Source organism: Sinocyclocheilus rhinocerous, unplaced genomic scaffold, assembly GCF_001515625.1.
Source record: "Sinocyclocheilus rhinocerous isolate Xijiao unplaced genomic scaffold, SAMN03320098_v1.1 scaffold2355, whole genome shotgun sequence".
Classification (NCBI taxonomy): Eukaryota; Metazoa; Chordata; class Actinopteri; order Cypriniformes; family Cyprinidae; genus Sinocyclocheilus; species Sinocyclocheilus rhinocerous.
The window spans coordinates 244,055-269,208 of NW_015666965.1; the positions used below are offsets into that span (position 1 = coordinate 244,055).

The 25,154-nt window shown below is 38.4% G+C and overlaps 1 protein-coding gene across 1 annotated transcript; it reads right to left on the bottom strand.

Annotated features, from left to right (window-relative positions):
* Positions 1-315: 315 nt before the first annotated feature.
* Positions 316-24,541, bottom strand: LOC107733295 (CXADR-like membrane protein). The gene is made up of 7 exons (XM_016544867.1): positions 24,370-24,541; positions 20,021-20,178; positions 14,886-15,081; positions 9,966-10,133; positions 7,511-7,633; positions 2,873-3,014; positions 316-1,778 (listed from the first exon to the last, which is right to left on the bottom strand). Exons 1-7 carry the CDS (start codon positions 24,539-24,541, stop codon positions 1,439-1,441), a joined length of 1,299 nt encoding a protein of 432 aa, XP_016400353.1. The 3' UTR covers positions 316-1,438.
* Positions 24,542-25,154: the final 613 nt, after the last annotated feature.

The window sequence follows — 25,154 nt, forward strand, 5'->3', positions numbered from 1 at the left end:
GTGAGCAGAGGCGGCGGGCTGAGTGAGAAGAGGCGGCGGGCTGAGTGAGAAGAGGCGGTTACGCCTTCTTTCTTTGCGTGAACGTTTGGGCGGCGTTATGCAAATCTTCCGAGATCGTGACGTAGGTATGTGGGGGTGTGTTAGAACGAGCCGTTTTAGGTAGGTGTGGCTGACTCTGAACTTTTATAAAGAATATCTCTTTGGATTTGAGACTTTAGTCTTTGCAACTTTACAGATCTTCTTTATGCACCAAGAGCTTGTAACACTCCAAAGAGAAAGGAAAAATTGAAATCGCATCATATGACCCCTTTAAGTAGACAGTCTAATACTCTAATGGCTGCTAGTTGACATGTAGTTGCAAAATTACTTATAGCTATTGGAAGTGGACTACCAAAATAAAGGTTTACCAGATACAATGCTCTTCTTCCATCATTTAATCATCATTTGATGAATTATCACTGCTTTCCATCTGCATCTGTGGGCAGTAATAGCAAAACATTAGGAGCAGTGATTTTTGATGAAAAGATACAATATCAGCCTAATTTACATAGAAAAAGTGGGTTTGCGCAAAAACCAAAATGGCATCATTTAAACGGGTGTTTTTTGTGAAATATAGCGTGCTAAGGTAGCAAAACCGTCCAGTGAATTCGCCCCACAGTGTGTTACATGATGACTGAACTGTTAAAGTCTCTCTGTGTCGCTACATCAATGACACGGTGTCATCCACGTGCTGAAATGTCCATCGGGGACCATTTCTTCCGATCACTTCACTTCTTTTCAGTGGTTTGTTAAGGTATTAATAAGATTGCCTTTGATTTTGATGTCCGAGCCACAGTCTATGTTGCATTGCATTCTGGGAAAATTGAATGGGAATGAGATGGACAGTTCATGTTCCCAGAGCTGCCCCCACGTCTTCGACAGAAACAACAGGTTCTTGGATAATATCCTTCATTTCTCTTCAGAATCGGCTGGTCCTTCCTCTCACCATCATGTTTCATAAACCCAGCCAGCCCTTGAACCTTTAGCCTCTCTGATGCATTAAATAAATAAACTGCACTTGGGGAAATCTTTCCAACCCACCGCCCCCAAAGCCTTCAAGAGCTCAAAAAGAGAAAGCAAAACAAAAAATGTGAAAAAGGGTCAGACTGTGCCAAGAGATCAAAAGAAGGGGAGAGAACCAAAGAATGAGAATAAAAATTATTTTTCTTCAGTTCCTCCCTTGTTTTCTTTTTTTAATGCTTCAGAAGGGGGCAAGCACTGTGTATTTTCCCTTGTAAATATGCATTCATCTTTTTAGATTTTATATGATTGATTTTATTTTTTAATTATGCTTTTATTTTTTGTATTTTATTTTTCCAATCGTAGTTGCAACTTTTGGAAGAGTCACTGTTGGGTGTCTTGTACGGAGACCCGCACCAGGCTGCGCTTCCTTTACTCTCTACACTGTCTGAAAGGCCTTGCTTTGAGCAGGGACCATGACGCCCGCCGGGATGGCCATGCCCACTGGAGGATTGGGGGGTCTGAATTTTGGGGTGGCCGGGGGTTCTGGGGTTTTAGGCACGACCTGCGTGTAGGCCGGGGGAGACTGGGGGAACCCGTGGGGCTGACCGTTCTCCTTGAGGGTGGCGACAGCGGGTGGCCGTGGACGCTGGCCTCGGGGTGCGCTGTTGTGCACCATTGACTGTGTGGAGGAGGCACCGGAGCGGGAGCTGCCAGAGCGAGACGAGGAGAGGGAGTTGGGCTTCACCAGCTTGGCTTTAGGAGCTTCTGCATCCTCTCTGCAAAAGTAACAGAAATATTGACATTGGTTACAGATGTCAAAAATATCGGTACATTGATACTAAGGCGATCAATCAATCAATCAATCAATCAATCAATCAATCAATCAATTGTAGTCTCAATCAATCAATCAATCAATATTTAATTGAAAATATTATTGAAATATTTTCAAAATATATGCTGTATGTGTGTCTATTTATATATACATAATAAATATACACAACACACACATATATTATGTAAACAAAAACTTTTATTTTGGATGTGATTAATCGCGACTAATCGTTTGACAGCACTAAAATAAATAAATAAATAGAAGTAGTCTAGAATCGAACGAACGAACGAACGAACGAACGAACGAACGAACGAACTAACGAACTAACTAACTAACTAACTTAATTAATAAATAATTCATTCTTTATTTCTTTATATAGTATCAGTAGTTTTATTTTATATTTAAATATTTTAGAATTTTGATTTCATTTTTTCGAATGTTTACTTAAATATTTAATTCTAACAGAAAAACTTTAAGCACTGTTTGCTCTGTTTGTATCTTTATTATACCTTTTTATTAGAAACAATTAGAAATAGCATATTAGTTTTCTTTATAATGAAAATAATTAAATTTTTATTGTATTGGTATCAACTAGACACATTTGGTATCCTGCAAGTTAGACATCAAAGATTAAGGTCGCAGGGAGCTTTCTTATAACAAGGTTACTCCAGTATTACAAAAATAAATGACCTAAACATGCTAAACTAGGATAATACTCCACAACTGAACATAGCGAGAGATCCTACTGTGGCATGACACCCAACGTGCGCAGGAACGCTCCCCGTATGTTTGTCTGTGCATAATTCAGAGATACTGTACAGCCGTGGTTTGTGGCTGCATTATTGATGTGAACACAAACAGTACAGTTCTGTCACTATAGACCTAAAAAACAGCTGTCTGATGTATTATGAAGATTATCCTGAAGAAAATATGAGGAGTGTACCGTCCTGAACTCAAAAACACAGTCACAGTCTCTGCTGCAGGAATATTAAGAGTTAAAGTGGATCTATAAAAACACAATCAATACTGAGATCTCACCTGATCTCATTAGGTGTCTCCTCCTCCTCATATTTCTTCTTCTCCTTCTTGCGGAAGACCAGCCAGATGATGAGAATGAGGAGCAGAACGCCGAATGAAACACCAACCACGGCTCCAGCCACCACACCTATGCCCCGCACATCTGCACACAGCAGCACATCTGTCACGCCTCATTACATCACATTGCATCTTCATATGATGACAAGTAAAATACAAAATGAAATCATTATAGTTATTTACAGTAGGGTGCAAAAGCCTGATAACACAAGTGAAAATGCTAATATTGTGTGTTCTTTCAAAGCTTGTTACTGAATTAAATTAAGATAATTGTAACTTTTATCTCACAATTCTATTTTTAAGAGATTGCAGATGTGAGAAATAAAGCCAGAATGTCAGAATATAAACTTGTCAGAATTGTGAGATAAAAAGTCATTCATTCATTCATTCATTCATTCATTTATTATTATTATTTTTTTTTTAGTTGCAGAAACAAGCTTCAATACTATTCGGTACAAAAACAATAATTACAAATCAGGGAGAAAAAAGGGAAAAATTTATGATTTTTCCCCTTTTTTTTTTTACATGTACAAATATGTATTTAAGAATTTACACATATATAAATGGAATATAAACTTGTCAGAATTGTGAGATAAAAAGTCATTCATTCATTCATTCATTCATTCATTTATTATTATTATTATTTTTTTAGTTGCAGAAACAAGCTTCAATACTATTCGGTACAAAAACAATAATTACAAATCAGGGAGAAAAAAGGGAAAAATTTATGATTTTTCCCCTTTTTTTTTTTACATGTACAAATATGTATTTAAGAATTTACACATATATAAATGTGCAACATTAATTATAGCCTGGTAAAGGTGTGTTCTTAGGTGTAGTCGTGCAAACTGGAGAGACATTTGGCTCCTTAATTGTGATAAAATGATTTTGTTTATTGTGGCTTACTCCTTAAAAAAAATCCATATTCTTATGAAGATGTACATCAATGGTAAAATGGTTTGTTACAACATTAAATGAGCTTCTATAAGCAATCATTTTATTATAAAAAAATCTCATTTCAGCTATGACTGAATGTCTACAAGCCATGTTTAATTTTATTCAAATGCAATTGTTTGTTTTACATCAATGCACATGGATATGAATCAAATATAACATCTGTTATTAGCACTTAAAAGGTGCATCAAATGATTTTTAATCTCATTAGAAACTTTAAAATCATTTCCTCTCATATGAGATGAAAAGTCATATACCAGTCATATTATAAGACTAATAACATAATTTTTTGGTAATACCTTTCCCAGTTGTTATTAAAGATTTGCTAATATTAACAAAGCTTAATAAATAGTGTAACAAATTAATTGCTTATTGTTTGTAAATGTTAGTTAATGCAATTCATGGGACTTTATTACAAAGTGTTACTTTTTTCACATAGAGCAGGTTGCCTCATTGGTTATTTTGATTGATTAATAAATTAATCATACCTGACTGCTAATAGCTCATTTCCTACAGTACCTGAAAACTTCAGCTTCTAAATTCATGCCGCTGGGTGTCAGTATAAGTTCACTGTCATATCGGCTAGCACTACATAAATAAAATTTACTGAGTGCATCTTTAAGAGCCATTTATTTTTGTTTGACAAAGAGCTTTTGATTTGTTCACTGTTTAAACGTTATATTAGCAGGGGAGCCCATATGGTACAGTAGTTACATTTTATTAGTGTTCTCATGAGATATCTTGCGAGTGAAACTGAATTAGGCAGACCCAAATTAAACTTTGCCAGCCACAACTGCGAAATGCCTCTTTCACATAAATTCTTTTCATTTCCTGTGTTGAGAAAGACTAGCACAAGGCCTAAGTGCAGGACAGTTGTCAAATGTTTATATAACTCTCTCAATCTTTTCCTCTGGTGAGCATTACATTCTTCTGCCTCTTCCAAAACCATTACGCACAAACACTGAAGGATGGCTGTTTGAGCAAGACTGATGACAAATAGCCACACTCTGGCTTTCTTTAGTTCCCAGTGCTCAATGAAAGTGTGTGTTTGTTTGTGTGTGTGTGAGAGAGAGAGAGAGAGAGAGAGAGAGGAAAGGAGGCAAAGTGAACATGAAATAAGTTTTTAAATGGAAGCTTGTTTCTGCCATGGGATGAAAAAAAGGTAATTGCAATTTTGACTTTTTTTCTCGCAATTCTGAGTTTATATCTCACAGAGAAATATTAAAACAGCAGAAAGAAAAAAAGTCTGAATTGTGAGATGAACAGCTGCAATTACCTATTTTATTTTGTGGCAGAAAAAAAGAACTGTGAGAATTATAAATTCTGAGGGAAAAAAATCATTCAGGGTTATTAGTTAACTACTAAAACCATAATAAAAACTTCTGTTACTTGAAATAAGTAATTTTCATTTAGTATAATCAGAGTCGATTCTCCCTATACGCAAAATACGCAAGCTGCCCCTGAAACACCAGGGGGCCCCCTTGCTCTCAAAGATGATTTAACTTTAGTTTTGTTTTTGAATTTGGCCAGCGGTTATGAAAACATGAATGATCACTTCTTTTAATGCGGTGCGCTGTCACCCTTTCTACATAAAAATCAGTCAAATCATGTAATGTGAATGTCGTACAGTCTTGCTTGAGACTAAAAAAAACGAGTTGAAAGCGTACCGAGCCGTGGAAGAGACACTGGGCCCTATCATACACCCAGCGCAATGCGGCGCCAGGCACGACGCAAGTGTTTTTTGCTGGTTTCAGCCAGATGTAGTAATCATTTTCACGTCATGCGCCACATTGTTTAAATAGCAAATGCATTTGCGCCCATTTGTGCACCCATGGGCGTGCTGGTCTGAAAACGAGGTGTGTTCAGGCGCATTGCTGGCGCGTTGCTATTTTGAGGCAACTGAAATAGACTGCGCCATTGACCAACTAAAACCTGGTCTAAAGTCAATGGCGCAGTATTTTTTTTTTATTATTTAAAGAGCGTGTTAGTAATATGCGCCTATAAGCGGGTGCACAACGCGGGTACACTCTGCTTATTACACACACAGGGACGCACAGCAGCACACAAACATGCCAAATATTACAAATTAAAGGATTGCAATGTCAAAGATTATTATTGTGTAGGCTACATAAATATAAACATGCCTACATGCCATAATGGATAGTCATTGCATGTATCAGAAGTAGGCTACCTATTTGCTCGCGCACGAGCAGATCCGTTTCCTCTCTGGAGACGCGTTCTGTCTTTGCGCTTGCAAATTCCGCCGTGTAAATAGCAAATCCGCCATGGCACGAGCACAACTGGCTCTTAAAGGGAATGGGAGATGAGACTCTGATTGGTTTATTGCACGTTATGCCCAAAACACGCCCATTACTCATTAAGAGAATAGGGACAACCCTTTTAGACCATGTGCCGACCTTTTTTCCTGTCGTTAAACTAGCAAAAGTGGGTTTGGACACGCCCTAAGTGCACATGCGCCGTGCGCTTTAGACCATGTGCTTAGATCGTTAAGATAGGGCCCACTGTTTCTCAAGCACTTTCCGCGAACGCGATTCGAGACGGAGTGAAACACGGACAAATGAGTTTCATTCATTCGTTCATAACCACTCATACCCCACTTCACCACTTTTTGCTAGTTTCAGCCCGCCGAAGCTATCATTTTCACGTCCCCATTTGTGCGCTCATGGGCGTGCTGGTCTGAAAACGAGGTGTGTTCAGGCGCATAGTTGGCGTGTTGCTATTTTGAGGCAACTGAAATTGACTGCTCCATTGACTAACTGGTCTAAAGTCAATGGCGCAGTATTTTTTTTTTATTATTTAAAGAGCGTGTTAGTAATATGCGCCTATAAGCGGGTGCACAACGCGGGTACACTCTGCTTATTACACACACAGGGACGCGCAGCAGCACACAAACATGCCAAATATTAAAAATTAAAGGATTACAATGTAAAAGATTATTATTGTGTAGGCTACATACATATAAAAATGCCTACATATCATAATGGATAATCATTGCATGTATCAGAATTAGGCTACCTATTTGCTCGTGAATCTGCCATGGCGCGAGCGCAACTGGCTCTTAAAGGGAATGGGAGATGAGACTCTGAATAATTTATTGCATGCTATGCCCAAAACACACCCATTACTCATTAAGAGAATAGGGACAACCTTTTTAGACCGTTTTTCCCATCGTTAAACTAGCAAAAGTGGATTCGGACACGCTCTAAGTGCACCTTCGCCATGCGCTTTAGATCGTGTGCTTAGATCGTTAAAATAGGCCCCATAATTGCAAAAAAAAAGAAGGTCGCAATTATTCTGAGATAAAAAGTCACAATTACCTTTTTTATAATTTTTTAAAGATACATTTTAAATAAATGAACACAAATAAAATAAAACTACCCAACATTTAAGATGCGTATGACAAAACACTGGTGTCATAACCATGATCCCCATAATAAAAGGCAGCTCTCTGCAGTGTGGAAACAGCCTCCATCCATCACACCGAGGCTGTAGCTCCAAGCTAAAAGCACCACCACCGACTGATCTGAGAACAGAGTATCATATCATCCACACTAATTACAGCCGTCTGCGGCCCGGGCCACAGGCTGACCTCAGAGCAGAACTCACATTGCATTGTGACCTCGATGATACAGTTCTCCTCTCCTACATCGTTGCTGGCGGTGCACTTGTAGACCCCAGAGCTGTCCTGCGTCAAGTTCCTCAAGGTCACGATCTCTGGGTTCTTCAGATCTGAAAATAGAAAGCAATTTATATTGCTGTACATATATGAGCTGAAACACAACTACAATCTATTAGCTTGGACGTTTTGGCAATTGTAATTGTTAATTTCTTCAGCTACACATAAGCCAGAATCTGCCTCCATCGATCAACAACAGATGCACTGAACCGTTTTACTCGGATATATGTCACAATACAGAAGAAACAATCTGATTCTGCTTTCATTACATCACGGCTTTAAAGGGTTAAAATCACCACCAGTCCCCTGAGAAGAATTAGATATGTGTGTTTTATTTTGAAGGTTTTCTCTTATGTCCACTTCTCAAGGACACACTGCTGATGAAGCAGGGTTATGATATTAGTAACTCTCCAGTCCTGAAGCTACAAAACAGCGTTAGCAGGGTTACGCGTCTTTTACTACTTCCTTTACCACTCTACTTTACAGGCTTCAGTCAAACAGAATGGGGAGTGAAGTGAGAGAGAGCCCAGTGCAGTGAATGAATTAGTGTTTGAGTGTGTCAAGGTGATTCACGGTTCTGCTGAACTCCAGCGAATGAGATGAATAGTATATGTTTTCCTGTAGCCGGTGAGAAAGCTCTCGTGTCCTGAGAACTGAGAACCTCACGTGTGTCTTTAGCCGAGGAGCGTTTGTCAGCCGGAGCGATTTGAGACGCCGGGATCATTTACTCTTCCAGGATCTAACGCCTCCTCTTTCATCCCTGCATCCCTGTCCCATCATCCTTCTCTCTCATCCACTGTCTGCTGTGAATTCTGGGGCGGTGGAGTGTTTATCAGCCAAAGAAAGCTGATTAGAGTGAGCAGGTGGTCATTGATGAGGCTGGTTAATTGTTGAGTTTGGGTGAGGGTCTGCAGCACTGACTGCAAGCGGCTAAATAGATTGTAAAACAATATGCGGCTCTGATGATCTGGTGTCAGCAGGAGAAATCGCTCAGAATCAGTGCATTACTCCGTCCCATCTGCAAAGCCATATTACACTCGAATTTGTGTAGCTCTTGCACTTTTGTTGTTTTGTTTTCCCAAGCAGAACCCAATGAGATTGAATTCTAATGTAATAACTGCCAAAGGCTGTTGAACATCTTTTGCTTATTTTATTATTTAGTTGAGACATTTTTTTGTCATTTTTTTTTGCCTACCCAAGGTCCATATGATGCATTCTAGACGTGGGTGGTGTAACTGAAATTTGTAATTCTAATTTCATAGTTTATCACAGTAAAAGCTTAGTAGTTCAGCTGGGAAACAACGGTTCAAAAGTTGAAAAAAGTAAGAAATTAATACTTTTATTCAGCAAGGATGCATTCAATTGATCAAAAGTGACTGTAAAAGACTTTCTAGTCATCAAAGAATCCTGAACTGAAATAAATCCTTTATCTGAATTAAAATAAAATTTAATTCATTTTAACTCGATGCAATAAATAAAACATAAACTGGAAAAAATAGTAAAAAAACAACAACATAAAAACACACAACAAAATGACTAAAAACTAAATTTACAAAAAAATACAACTAACATTAAAATAAAAAATAATAAAATTATGCAAAAATTAAGTAAACATTAAAATAAAATTAAAAACTAAAATAGTATCTCCATCATACTAAAACAGTACTGATGACAATTATTTACTACATGCTAAGGAAATAATAATATAATATAATATAATATAATATAATACTATTTTTATATAATAAAAATATTGTGTTTCCACAAAATACTGAATATCACAACCATTTTTAACATTTATAATAATAAGAAATGTTTGTTGAACAGCAAATTTCTGAAGGATCTTGTGACACTGAAGACTGGATTAACAATGCTGCAAATTCAGCTTTGCATCACAGGAATAAATTACATTTAAGATATATTCAAGTAGAAAACCTTTATTTGAAATTTGTAATATTATTTCACAATATTACTGTTTTTTTCTAACAGAACCTTTGAACAGAACTGAATCTACGAAATATGTTTGAAGGCATGTGTGACTGAGTAGATTATGCTTGTGTTTCGATCGTACTGCATTTACCGATATAATACCGCACAGCTCTAATGCATAGAGGCTAATATCAATAGAGCTGTTGAGATCTCTTCTAATCTCATTGTCTGTTTGCCATGCAACGTCTGCGATTCAGAGCACACAGGTTTAATCTGCAACAATCAGCACTTCTGTGCAAAAACTACTCGATGCATTTGCTAAAGTGTGTGAAGTTCATGGCATCAGATCTTTCGAGATTATTATTTGAGACAGTCAGCAGCAAGGAACTGTACAGACCAGAATAAGTTATGATACGCTCTAGTCTCGCTTGCCAGGCTTTGGGGTGTTTGACTCACCGATGAGTGCGCGGGAAGGCAGTTTTCCCACGCTCTTGCCCTTATCCAGAACTCTCTCCCATTTGTAGTGAATAGGGTCGGATCCGTCTGAAGACTTACAGCTCAGTTTCACATCACTGCCCTCCAGAAGCCGGCCATCCATCCAGCAGCGGGGTTTAGACGGCTTCACTGTGAACGAGAAAATGCTCATGTTAAGTTTACTAATTAGTCGTTTAATATTTATATCCAAAGCAGCTTACTATGGAATCCACAGGTGCTTAAATGCCGTTTTCATGGGCATAACAGTGAAACTTCAAGGATCAATCCTTGTGGTTGCAAACCAAATACCATTTAGTTACAGGTTTTATTTAACATTTATTTAACATTAAGAATTAGTTTAGGTAACTACAACAACCCTGATATATCATCATATATAGTATATACAGTATACACAGCATACTGGTATATACACACACATATACATATATATATATATATATATATATATACTGTATATACATACACTCACACAATATCCACCAGGTGGCGCAAGGAACAACATTCTGCAGTTAAACAACCAGACAAGGTCTACGATGGCGTTTTAGTGCAGTGAAATAAAAAAATAAAAAATAAAGTTAAAACAAAAATTGTATAAAGAAATAGGATTACGAGATTAAAGTCCTAATATTTTGAGAATAAAATCAAAATTACGAGAATAGTCGTAGCCATATTGTTGAGAATAAAGTCGTAGAAATATGCAATTAAAGTCATAATATTTTGAGAATAAAGGCGTAGGATTATGTATAACCGCGTTTTAGTGCCACGTTAAAAAAAATCTAAGATAATATTTTGAGAAAAAAAATACAAGAATAAAGTTGTAGCAAATGCAAGATTAAATTATAATATTTTGAGAGTATTGCACATGCAAATGGCCAGGATTGGGAGCACCAGGAGAAATTCCGGTGGCCTGGCAACTGATTTCAATACATGTTGGATAATTAGCAGAAAGCATAGCATGTGTCATATACTCCCAGGGACAGTATGCTTGAAAATAATATTTCACGTCTTCGGTTGCATTTATTATTTGTAGTGCACCAGTCCTCCATAGCAATAAGCTTTGTGCTTTTGGTACTTTTAATAAAAAACAAAGCCTCAGCTTTCAAATTCTGTCAGTTTTATAGCGAAATACAAACAATATGTCTTACAATAATGTGTTTTTTATGCTCTTTAATGTGACGTGACAGAACACTGTATTCGCATCAGTTAAAGCGGCATGAGAATCAATCATATTTTCATTTACGAATGAGACATTCGTTTAATTAAATTATACTGTTTTTTATGCCTTCTGATGTATAACTTGTAATAAAGAGGAAAACACATTTATTTGTATTTCGTGATAAATCTGACAGAATTTTAACTTTTTTTTTTTTTTTTGCTATGCTGTTTGTGTATATAGTGTCAAACAATATATAGTTTGATATGTTGAAGCAGTATTTCAAAATTTCAGATGAAACTAAAACTTGCAAACACAGCACACTGGCATGTTTGGAGGGAAATCAATATCAAAGAGGCAATCAATCTGAATTGTGACATTTGGGGAGGCAGGGGTCAGGATTTGTTGTCCTTCACGCTGACTGCTTTGAACTCCCCTCTGACCTTACGCAGCACATCAGAATCAACACAGAAGTCAAATCAAAGATCTCACTGCCTCACAACAGTTACCAAGTGACCCCAGACCAGTCCCACTGGCATCCTGCTTACCGCAGCACTGCTCTAAACTGTTCTGGGGTCAGTTAGACAGGCCTGTCCAGAGGGATTTGTCTGGAGGCTGAATGGCAGTTAAGAGACAGCCTGTAGTCCTCTGTGGCCCCTTTTGGCCCTACTGACCCTCTCTATAAACACACCAAAAGGACACAGGAACCAATTCAGTGTATACTTGTTTGTCTTGGGTCCACAGCCAAAACATTATTTTATCTGCATGGACAGGATATGCAATGATTAAAAATATGGAGGTTTCACAGTCAATATATCCTCAGATTTTTGTTCAAGCAGAGCAAATCTATTTATAAATGGGCAGATGCTTTAACCAACTGAACAGAAACACTCCATATACTGCAGTGTATACAGTGCAGTGCATTTTTTAAGTTCTTTTAAAAATTCAAATATTATCAAATATATATTATTTTACTAGGCAATTTATCACATTTTACATTACACCATAACTAAAAACACAAAAATACAGTATAAAAGTCCAAAAGCGGGGTTTTTGTTCTGACTCAAATTGTCATGCTCATAATATAATTTGCAATTAATAATTTTGTATTAAATTAGAAAAATGCAAAAAGTGGTCTCAGAATTATGTGTCCCAGAAAATATTTAGATGAAACTGTATCAGGATTGAGACTATTAGTTAACTATAATTAAAACAAAAACTAAATCCATAAAAAATTGTTACTTTAAATGAAATTGTCAGACTCTGTTCCATGTTTCGTGTGTGTCCTGCTCCCCATGTGCCTTCCCATGCCCTTATTTGGTTTGTTTCCTGTTCCTCCCCTGATTAAGTTGATTTCTTCCCAGGTGTTTCCCTTGATGTGTCATGGCTCCCAGGTGTGTCTCGTCATCCCCTCCTCCTGTGTGTGTGTATATAAAGTGTTCCCAGCCCCTAATTCTCTGTCCGATGTTGAAGGTCTTCGTGTGTACGTCTTCCTTCCTGTATACGTCTTCCTGAGTTCGTCTCCCTTGGTTCCTTCCTACGAATAAAGTCTCTTGTGTAAAGTATTCTCCAGCGTCTCCTCGTCCCTCGTGTGTGTGCACCCGTGACAGAAATACACGTTAACTAAAATAAAATATATATATATATACAGTGTATATATTAAAAAAAAAATTAACTTATATTATTTAAGTTAGTTGCCAAGGCAACATTTTCGTTTACTTCATGTACTAAAATAAATACAATTAAAACGGAAATAGCTATTAATAAAAACTATGTAGTCATATTTAAAAATAATTATTAAAAATTACAAAAACACAACAAATTTACTAAAACTTTCACTAAAATTTAAATAAAAACAGAAAATACTAAAATGAAAACGAATTAATAAAATCTATAACAGTATCTCAGTGATACTAAAATAACACTGGTCAGGATGATTTAATATAGTGATGTTGCCTTGTTTTGTTGTTCACAAGAAGACAGTAAAATAATAATGTATGGCTTCTGTTGACTGTATGATTAGAAACCGTCATTATTCTTGCAAATCCGTTTGGCATCCGAAATAACTTTACTCTTGTAGGATGCGGTCCTTATCTCATAAAATAATCAGCAAACAAGATTTTTCACAGCTTCAGCTCCATATTGAAAATCAATGGACATGCGGATGGACTCCAGTTGAAACGATGCCCATTTATTTAGCTCTGATTGAGGAAATCTCAAGAAACAAGCAGAGCTTAGAGGGAACATTGTTGCAGGCAGTTTATTAAAAATCTCCACAGCCTAATGATTAATGCCTGTGAGACTTGTGTAATTTACTGGGGCTGGTTGCACCATAGTATTTATTGCTCCTTACAGACATATACATGTAAAACTATTTCCTGATTAAGTATTGTTTTTCAATGGGAACTTAGTTTTACTATTAGTTATGTGGATAAACTGAAATTCACTCACAACTGAATGCATTTCAAAGCTGCTGTTTGATCACTGAAGGTAAATGTCATATTGTGTGACTACGCATTACTTACAACCTACATTTAGCTATACATTCTGCCTTAAGAACCAATGGTGCAACCATTTAGTAGTTTTGGGTCCAAATCATTAACCAACTGAGTTTGAGTGTGAGAAGTTTATTAATGTCTTGTTATCTTAATTTTATGTTGATACTTATTTTTCATGTATGTTTCGTGTATGTTTTTTACAAATTTTCAGTGTCAAGTTCACCTGAGTGCGTCCGAATCAGAGTTCATTCATAATTTCAGCACGAGTCCAAGTACCCCAACTCTAGTTACTAAGCCTCTGGTGTGTCTAATTCAATTCAGAACTTAAGAACAACTGGTGCAACCCTACCGTGATCATTTCCTGTCCGTTCTCAACTGCAAATTTCGAAAATAATGTGAACACTAGCTCCCGGTAATGTGTTTATAGAGTGACGGAGAGGAAAGAGGAAGAAGAGTAGCGAGAGAGACAGGGAGTGGAGAAGGGGGATTATGGGAAGGCAGTATTGAGCTAATCTTCTGTGATATGTTAATAAATGAGAGAAACTCTGGGGTGGAGGCCGGATTTACATCAATCCATCCTCCCATTTCTCTCTCTCTTTCAACTTTTCGCCAATATCCTGTCCCTCTGTGGCTAGCGTACTAATCTGTTAATAAAATGACTTAGGAAATAAAATTAAGACGTGATATACAACTTCAAACTGCTCGGCATAAGCTGCGAGTCCTTGAAAATAGGAACTATGCACCAAGAGCATATGATAGAGATGAGGCTAAATAAAAAGAAACATGTTTCTTTCCAGTTCTTCTCTTGGCTGAGAGCTGTGGTGTCAGAGGTACTGCGCTTGAAACCCTGCGGTCTAATAATGGAAACCAGACATAGCAAAATATCAAATCATAAGAAGCTCATCTGAACCTCATTTGGGATGACAGTAAACTGTTTTGCTAGAAGAAGAGAAATCACATAAGCTCCTAATTCTGTCTCTTCTGTTTTTAAGAGATAGAGCACAATCAATGTTCCCTCATCCCACCATTTCAAATTAACATGCTCTCCATTTACCGTCCAAAGTGAAGCAAACATCACCAGAGGTGAGAGTGTCTGGCCAGCGAATGCAAGCAATCATATTTCTAGATTATGTCAATAATGGCCAAATTTTGTATGATCAAATCGAATCACAGCGAGGCTGGCTGATGGAGGAAACGATTGGGCGCTGATTCCAGGAAGATGAGCCTTACCCAGCACAATAAGGTTGACTTGGCTCCAGTGGTATTTGCCGCCGGTCTTGACCTTACAATGGTATTCTCCAGAGTCGGCCAGCTGCAGATCGTTGATCAGGAGAGAGGCGTCTCCGTTCAGGTAGTCGCCTGCAAAGGACAGACGACTGGCATGATTGTCGTTAGTGTAGACCTCGTTGTTGAAGAATGTGATGATCTAAAATGAGAGAGACAGAGCTTTCGTATAAATATAGATGAAAGAAATCAGTGGAATCAGACACCATATTTCAGTTGACGCCAAATAAAATAGCCTGAGCGGGATACAAATACACAAATGATTCAGTCCATCACAACCTTATTTTCATTCATGTCAAATGAAATATGACATCTACTCTAACTTAGGTCTATAATGAAAGCAAAAGTCGTCAACTAGTAGTACAGTAGGAAAGCATACTAAACTCTTAACCCTAATTATGAAACTGTGGGTCGTAACTTGCCATTTGTGATAGAGGTACATAAATAATACTTAAGGAAAGGGGCATTATTGGTTCATCAGACTTATGATTTGTGGCTTAATAGATACAGAAAACAAACAACAAAAAACACTAGAAATCTGAATTTCATAGAAACCTGGGGTGGGTTTTGACTTCGGCCAACAAGCAACCGCCTAAAACAACAACCACAACATCATGCTAAAAACACTTAAAACACCTCAGAAATGCATAGCAACTCATTGATAGCAACTTAAAACACCCTAGCAATGACCTAGCAACACTAGCAGCCACATATCAACAAGCTAAACCAATCAGATTAAAATTACTACCCAACTAACAATGACCTAGCAACTGTAGTAGCCACATATCAACATGCAAAACACTCAGAATACCTAAGAAACACACAGAAATGTCTAACATCCAAACCCCCTAAAACCCACGCAGAATGCACAAAATGCGACATAGCAACATGCTGAAAACACTCAAAACACATCACAAACTCATAGTCATTTTTGGAATGTGATTACATAATCCAGATTACATGTAATCAGTTTACTACAGTTACTAACTAAGATTGCATTCAACTTGATCTGGAGTATTTACACACCTGCTAACCGTTCCAATATGGCAGACTGCTTACATATAGCGGCCCATAGAAACAGCCGCTAATGAGGCATCTATATCTATGGTAATGCTCTAATGGCAACTTCTCACAGCAATCTAGCATTGTAGCATGGAACTTTGCATTGGAAAGCACTCTCATTTTCCTCAAAACTGGTTGTTTCATTATTTTTCATCTGATGGGTACTTTGCGACAACTGTACTGCTCTGTACAAAAGGCAAAAGGTTTTCTAATATAAGAACCTCTACCTGTACCGACTGCCATGGAAAAGATGCTAAATGGCTGTCGTACACAAACACAGCTGCCAACACACACATTCACACACAGTTTGACGGTGACAGCCTCCTGAATGCCTGGGGTAAAGGACTAAACACTGATGCCACTACACATCAGCAGACCTGCGGCCGGGTCCACCTGCCAGAGCCGTCTGCGATTGCTGCTCGTCTCGCACACACACACTACAGCATGACCGACAGGAGAAAACTCTGATGCGCTACTCATTTGCATTTCTGGCAAAACATCTGTGATTCTTATTGTATGCATTCTGTATCACTGACAGTCACAACATGATGCTCTTTGTCATATTTATGTAGATTACAAATGACAGCAAAATTATCTTCTCTAGCATAATCTTCTTGAACACGAGTCAAATCTGAGTCACGGGTTTTGGCTTCACTTCAAAGAAAGAGTTTCTGTAATGTTAGCATTAGCCAAGGAGGTGTAATATAGCTGGAGAGAGCTATCTGTTAGCATTTCCATTCATCACAAAGGCAGCTGCATGGATGTCATATAGAAGTCGCCTGTGTGAACTACATGCGACATAGGCCTAGTACTACGTGAACACAAAGTCAAAGGCAAGTGTGCATTGCTGGGAAGAAGAAGAAGAAAAATAACCTTCCTAAGCTGTTTTTACAGTCTCTCAGTCTGGTCTATTACCCAGACTATTAAAGGGTTTTTAGGTACTTTTTTAGATTAGCAAGCTGGGAGACTAGCTTAAACGAGCTAAGACTAGCAACCACCCAGAACACCCTAGCAACTGCCTAACAACCCCCCTCAGAATACCCTATCAACCACCTAGCAACAACATAGCAACCAATCAGAACACTCTAGCAACCATCCAGCAAACACCTACAGTGTCCTAGCAACTGCCTAGCAACCACCAAGAACACCCTAACTACCACCTAGCAATGGCCTAGCAAACTGGCAAACTAGCAACACCCCAGCAACCAACTAGTAACCACCCACAACACCCTGGCTAGCAAGCAGCCAGGACACCAAGTAACCACTTAGCAACAGCCTAACAACCACCCAGAACACAATAACAACCACCTAACAACACCTGAGCAACCAACGAGCAACCACCCACAACACCCTGGTTAGCAACCACCCAGAACACCTTAATAACCACCTAGCCTAGCAACCTACCCCCTAACAACCAGCTTGTAATCATCAACAACAATCTATCTATCTATCTATCTATCTATCTATCTATCTATCATCTAAACTTTCATTTCAGGCTTTCTCAGGACAACATCATTGTCTTGACATCTAGTTTTAAATTGTAATAATTTAATAACAATATTACTGTTTTTACTGTACTTTTGACCAAATAAATGCAGCTTTGGTGAGTAGAGATAATCAAAATGTACTTTCGAATAGGCCATCAGTGGAAAAAGATGGTGTAGTTAAGGCATATACCAGCAGGGGTTACCTGGGACACGTTAAACATGTAAATCTTGACCTATTGCCATTAACAACAATGTTCTTGAGAAGAAAACGCCTACTAGGGCTGAACGATTTTGGAAAATAATCTAATTGCGATTTTTTTTACCAATATTGCGATTGCGATTTTACTACACATTACTAAACAAGCTGTGGTTAAATGTTGACAAGCCGAACACTTCTAGTTACACAGGCCGGTGTAACAGTGGAACAAAGGAATTACTTATTCATTATGCCAGGGGCTCGTTTTGATTCCAAATCAAATTTTCAGACATTTGATTTTAATTAATGGCATCTCAAATGTTATCGTTCCGTTAAATATTACATGTGATGGACAACCCGTCCCATAGGCTTCGAAGACTCTGATGCGAGTTTCTTTATAGGCCTTTCTGTCTTCTGAAATGAAATCTCAGCTGATTACGAAACAGATCTGCGTTGACATTCAAACATTCAAAGTCTGTTATGTGTGGGAACAAAAAGCCTTATCGCAATCAGATAATTAAATTAATCTGAAAGTATATCGCCTGACTGTCACGTATTGACTTCCCCCTGATGAATTATGGCGCACTGATACATAACGGATACCTAAACTCAAAGCTGTGTTCTAACAATGTTCGTTTCACAGTGAAAGATTCTCACTTCAGACAGATAAGACGAAGCTCTTATCTGAATGTGTTTATGCGAGAGCGAGAGAGAAGAGAGATGGGTGAAGCGTCTGTTAGGTGTACTGATACAGATGGGTATGTATTTCAATGAGAGATGTGTAGAAAAAGCTGATTCAGACCTGTGACAGGACGGGAGAAGCACTGTGCTCAAAAACCTCAGGCAGCCATTGTGACTGCTGTATCACTGAGAGAGACGACAGTTAAAGGGGTCATATGATGCTGCTAAAAAGAACAGTAATTTGTGTATTTGGTGTAATGAAATGTGTTTATGCGGTTTAAGGTTCAACGCACACAGCGTCTTTACGACATGGCAGCGGAAACAACAAAACTATAGCGAGAATAAAAGTTACGCCTTCTTTCTTTGCGTGAACATTTGGGCGGTGTTATGCAAATCTTCCCACAGAGCGACGTAGGTATGTTGGGGCGTGTTAGAACGAGCCATTTTAGGTAGGTGTGGCTGACTCTTAACTTTTATAAAGAATATCTCTTTGGATTTGAGACTTTAGTCTTTGCAACTTTACAGATCTTCTTTATGCACCAAGAGCTTGTAACACTCCAAAGAGAAAGGAAAAATTGAAATCGCATCATATGACCCCTTTAAAACTAGGTGGTTGCTATGGTGTTTTGGGTGGTTGTTAGGTTGTTTTGAGTACCATCATGATGGTACCGACAAACAGAATAAAATCTTTAATAAAGGGGTGACTTTCACTTTTCACTCAGTTTTTTAAGGACTATAACATCATTGCGAAAAGTATTGGTTCACTGAGAACAATATATGTACAGTGTTTCATACATATACGCACATGTATGTACGATATATGCAGTTTGTGGTATGTAAGTAAGCTTGGGCCCTAATAATAATATTTCCATTTGTTTTGTTGTTGTCAAAATGTGCATATTTTGCTAATACAGGAAAAATACATTAGTAACACACTGAAAAATAAACCATGTTAGTTGAACGGTAGTCCTACAACTTGCCAAAAAAGATTACGAAAATAATTTTTGGTTACACTTAATTTCGATAGTCCACTTTAGACATTCTACTAACTATACGTAACTTTGCATCTACATCAACTACATTCATTTTAAACTACGTTAACTGTCATTTTTAGTAGTTTTAGTAGACTGGTAAGTTAGGGTTAGTTGAATAAGTTGACATGTACTTGCAAATTTATTTGTAGTAAGTCGAATGTCTGTTGGGGACCATCAAAATAAAATGTTAGCAGATATTAAGCAGACAGTCTACTAATATTCTAATGACTTAAAAGTTACTTCAAATTAGTTCAGTGTCTAAAGTGAACTATCCAAATAACGTATTACTTTTTTTTTGGACAATTTGTGCAACACAACATTATCCTGAACAAACTACATAGCAAGTAATTTGTCTGGAAATTGTCTCCAGGATGTTGGGAATAAAACATTAACATTCACAAATTCAAAATAAATTCCCTGGTTTGTATCTGTAAGGCTAAAATCACCTCACAAGCACATATTTAAACAAGGTGATTGGAAGGAGATCAGAAGGACGGATGCAAATACAAAACTCATGTCCAGAGAACAAAATCTAAGTGAAACTGAAATAAAATAAACAAGAGGCAATGAGTGAAGACAAGACAAATTTTGAGAGGGCATGAAAAGCAAAATATCTCTCACCACACGTTGTTTGACGTTGGGTTTCTGCAGGAGCCATTCGATGTCCAGTGTTTGTCCATTCGACTGCCAGAACTGGTGATGACAAGGCAATGTGGCATTGTCCCCGACAACCCGCTTCATCTCGGTCTGAGCCCCGGCCGAGAGTAAACTCAACAGCACTGTAGAGAAAGAAGCACGTACAACATGTCTATGAGATCACGCAATGGTATATATCATGAAATGTTAATCGCGTAGCACCTGCACTAAACTCTAACAGATAGTGTTAAGAAAAACACATGTGAGATCAAAACATATTTTCTGAAACAACCATGCCATTTTAGCTGGCTTCTATAAGTCTTTGAGCGCTTTTATTGTGACTCATGTTTACCAGGACTTCCACCCGAGTGCTGCACATCACAAGTCTAATGCTGTACCGGGTGCGCTACCGAGCAAATTTACTGCCAGAAAAAGCAAACATATGAAGCTGGTTATGTGATGCAAACATCAAAATTAATTTGTTTACAAAAGTATTTTGCGGTCGTAACATAGCATTGTGCAAGAAACCACACAAAAGAAGTCTTTATTAATGAATAATCTGCCCCATAATCATAATTTATGTGAAAAGGCATAACAATTAGTTGTATTTTATTACTTTTAGTGTTGATTTCAAACTGGAAACTGCAGTGAATTGTATGTATTGGTTTTTGGAGTTTTAAAAATGTAGGTAGAGGGACCTTTTTTCAATGACCTTTTGTTGTTTTTCTATGAAGATTAATTCAGGCATGCTATTCTAATGAAAAAAATAGGGGCTAATTGCACCATGCTAACCAGCCAAACCTTAAACTCTTAGTTCTGCTGATGTAATTAAGGCCTTTGGGCAGAGAAAAATAATCTCAAACAATAATATCATATCCCATTATGATCCAATCAGATCCTGGTGGATAAAATGTCTCTTTTTCACAATTGGGAATTGGGAATGTTTCACATGGGAATACAATTCAGAAGTTACGTGTTGTGAATGACATTTCATGTTGTTCATGTTGTACTAAACATTTTTTACAGGTTCAATTTTTGACAACAAAGTTCTACTACAAGACTGAAATGATCATTCAGTCTAACAAAACACACTGCAGCAGCACGTAAAATACTTAAGTACAACCTTGGAAGATTAGCAAATACCAAATTCACACATTTTCACACTCTTCAGATTGATAAATTTACAAATGCACCACCAAATGGCAAGTCCACATCAAGTACGTTATTTCAGACAGGGCCTCTAGGAACCCAGAGTCTTTTCTGCTACTGGGATCCGGGCTAATTTACTGGAGGCTGCTGGACATTGCCGGAGGCTTGAGTAGCATTACAGACAGGCATCGTGGGGATTTGCAGACTAGTTAGATCCCATGAGGGACGAATAGGATGAGATGCGCAATTTCTTCCACCTGCTGAGAGGAACTTGCAATACAAACAGTACAGCATACTCGCAGCTTCACCAGTCTTATTTGTGCAAAACCAACAGATATTTATGGAGCTCTGGCATTAGCATAACATTAAACTTAATCTGCTGTCAAATATTGCAAATAGCTGCAGACTCTTCACGTATGCAACTGTTGCTAAAATGATGCCAGCATACACATACGTCCTGCTTCTGTAAATATTATGACATTTCCTCATTTTAGCTCTTCAACCCAAGGGAATAGGGAAGAAAATGAGCTTGGGATTGATGGATGTGCCGTTTTAAATGTGTTTTGTCTGGCTGTGCTCATTTGGCAATCATCATGTCATGTTAAGAATGCATGTGCCACGTGTCGCTGGCAATGCCAGGCTCGTGATTAGTTGACTGACATGCATGAGTGACTGTCCTCAACCACCTGTGCCAAAACACCGCTCCTACTGCATCATTATACAAAGTCAACGGGCTGTAATGCATCCGATTTACGGTTCCTGGAGTCCACCGGGGCATGTGGCCAGGTGACCGCGACAAGTCTTCATCACTATATGCAAGCTGCAAAAGTATACTCAGAAAGTTCTCAGAGCTGTGATCTAAACCGAACGGTAATGCACCGTAATGCACATACTCACTGCTATTGCTTATGCTGATGTGGACGACTTGGGGCTGACATTTTTTTAGCCTGCTGTTCAAACAAACATTTCTGGAGCCTCTTAACGTAAAGCCAAATACGCACCAGTACATAGATTTCCAGAGCCATGGCCTAACGTTTATCACTTGAGTTCCCATACGTTGAGCTTTAATGCTAATGCTAATACAGATGACTTGAGTCTGACAATTTTGTCTGCATTTTAGATGTTCAAACAAACATTTCTGGAGCTTGTAGTCAAAATGCAAATCCAGTAACTCCTCAGTACATACTTTTTTAAAGATGTGGCCTAACAGTTAGCACATGAACTCCAAAACATAAGCTTTAATGCTAATGCAAATTTGGATGACTAGAGTCTGACACTTGATAGCATTTTAGATGTTTGAACCAACATTTTTTATTTTTATTTTGTTGTCCTAATTGAAAGAAAACTCTTTAGTACATTATTTTCCAGACCTGCCTACCAGTTAGCATATGAGCTCCAATACACTCAGCTTTAATGCTAAAGCTAATGTGGATGACTTGAGTTTGATACTTTTGTTAGCATTTTAGATGTTTGAACCAACATTTTTTGGAGTTTGTTGCCCCAATTTAAGGCCAAATATTCTTCAGTATGTTGTCTTCAAGAGCTACCTAACAGTTTTAGCGCAAGAGCTCCAATACACTGAGCTTTAATGCTAAAGCTAATGTGGATGTCTTGAGTCTGACACTTTTGTCAGCATTTTAGATTTTCAAAGAAACATTTTTTGGAGTTTCTTGTCAAAATGTAAAGCCAAATACATTCCTGTACATAATTTTCCAGAGTTGTGGCCTAAGGTTACCACATGAGCTCCAACACAGTGAGCTTAAATGCTAATGGTAATATGGAATACAAGATAATTTTATTTGTTCAACCAAACCAAAATTTTTTTTCCAGTTTGTTGTCCTTATTGAAAGCTACTCTTCAGTATACTCTTCAGCTCCAATGCATTGCGCTTTAATGTGGATGACTTGAGTCTGACACTTTTTGTCAGCATTTTAGATGTTCAAACTAACATGTTTGTAGTTCCCCTTCAGGAATTCAAGCTGCGTCAAAACTCTATGGGAACGCCTTTTGCGTGACCACGCTCTGAATCACGTGTGTAATCAGTCCAATGGATGGGCGAGACGTCACGGGCGGGGTGACGTAGCGACCAGGAAGCTTAAAAGCACGTGCGTTGGATACACAGGCAGTAGTGGTGGAAATTTTGATTCTTTCAAGAGTTTCGTTCATTTTCAGTTCATTCACCAAAATTATTCTTTCTGATTCGTTCACTGATTCGTTCAGTGACCATTTCTTCATATTATATAAATACGCCAGCAGGTGGCGAAAAATAGTGTCTTATTTGTTATGTCTTAAGTCAACGAACGTATTTACTTGTTACAAAAACTGATTTGACTTTATTAAAATGTCTAAATAAGTTGTTCCATGTACCATTGACATATACCAGTTCGGTCATTTCATTCACGAACGAGCTAGATGTAGCAGTTCATTCAAATCGTTCACAAACGAGATGTATCAGTTCATTCAACTCGTTCACGAACGACATGTACCAGTTCTGTCATTTCATTCACGAACGAGATGTAGCGGTTCATTCAACTTGTTCACGAACGAGATGGACCAGTTCATTCAACTCGATCACGAACGACATGTACCAGTTCGGTCATTTCGTTCACGAATGAGAAGATCTCTCGATCTCGTTCAGACTCAAAAGAACCTCGTTCAGTGAAGGGCATATTCGTTCACTACATTCAACAAATCACATGCTCCGTCACATCTCAAACTCGAAGGCTATTGGCTCGAGGTTTAGTCATTATTGACAGGATGAAATAGTCAACAGAGCTACCCGGTTCACCGAGCTGCGCATGCGCTGCTAATTGCAGCCGCGCTGCTCTGGAGGGAGGAATTTCAGTGAACGAGAAATATGAGTCAATGGATTACGTGAATGAGAACGATTCGTTCACCTAAAAGATTAGTTCCAAAAAGAACGATTCGTTCACGAACGAAACGTCACTAACAGGCAGCTTTCTGTCATTCAGCAAGTGCTCTGTGTGTCAGTCTTATTTATTGTTGTCTGTCCCAGTTGCACAAGCATATTAACAAAGCTTAAGGGCGAGAGCAAGCAGCATGGTAGACTGTGTTCCTCCCTGCCCGCGTTACATTACAGGTGGGGATACACACGTTTTGTGTGTTGTTTGCTGAGGAGCGGAGCTCACACAGTCAGCTCTCGAGGGGGCTAATTGTGCTTCTACCCACTGCAAACGCTCCGCTCCCGCCGGGCACACTCCGGGGAGTGTGTCCGTGTTTGTGATCGTTGCAGTTCCAGTCCCGCTGCTGCTGAGGCACGGCGGCTATTGAGATTGCAGGGATCGCACTTGGATCTAGCAGCCGGGTTGGAGACGGGCTCGCCCTTTCTCCGCCCATGCTGCGGTCTCTTCCCCCTCTGAGTGAGAGCTCGCTGCTGCAGCTATCTTTCTCCGAGGAGATTGATATTGTTTGCATATGAGCAGACTGCTTTTAGATCGCTCGTTCTCCCTGCCCTCGCTAAATAAGGGGTGGTTATGCACGCGATTTATGTGTAGTCTGTTTTGGAGCAGAGCACGCAGTCAGCTCTTGAGGGGGCTGGCTGTGTTCATTCTAAAAAAAAAATGAATATAAAACGTACGTTACATTGGATGTTTAGCTCTGCTCCCGCTGACGTTTCTTCTCGAGGGAAGAAAGTCTTATGCATTAGAATCGAGTGGCTCACTCGACGCGAGTGCCAAGGCAACGCATGCATTACGGGCATTCACGATTTGTTATATTGAATCCTTTCATAATCAGACCGTGTTTACTTGTCTGGTTATTTGGCTGTGTTTAATTCTGAGGAATTAAATATAATACTCTGGCTTTGAGAAGTTATACTGTGTATATATATATATATATATATATATATATATGTTTATATTATTCAGCAGGGCCCGTAGACGGGCTTCCCCCTTTCTCCTACCTCACTCTCTATATAGCTAGCTCTTGGGATAAATTCTCGAGTGAGAGC

Bases quoted from the DNA above. Each gene is read 5' to 3' on its own strand.
- LOC107733295 (XM_016544867.1), bottom strand. From the start codon at position 24,541: ATGGGCGGAGAAAGGGCGAGCCCGTCTCCAACCCGGCTGCTAGATCCA. The intron at 15,082-20,020 runs GTGAGAGATATT...CTCTCATTTTAG, and splicing joins CCAACGTCAAACAACGTGTG to ATCATCACATTCTTCAACAA. The intron at 10,134-14,885 runs GTAAGGCTCATC...TCTCGTTCACAG, and splicing joins AGTCAACCTTATTGTGCTGG to TGAAGCCGTCTAAACCCCGC.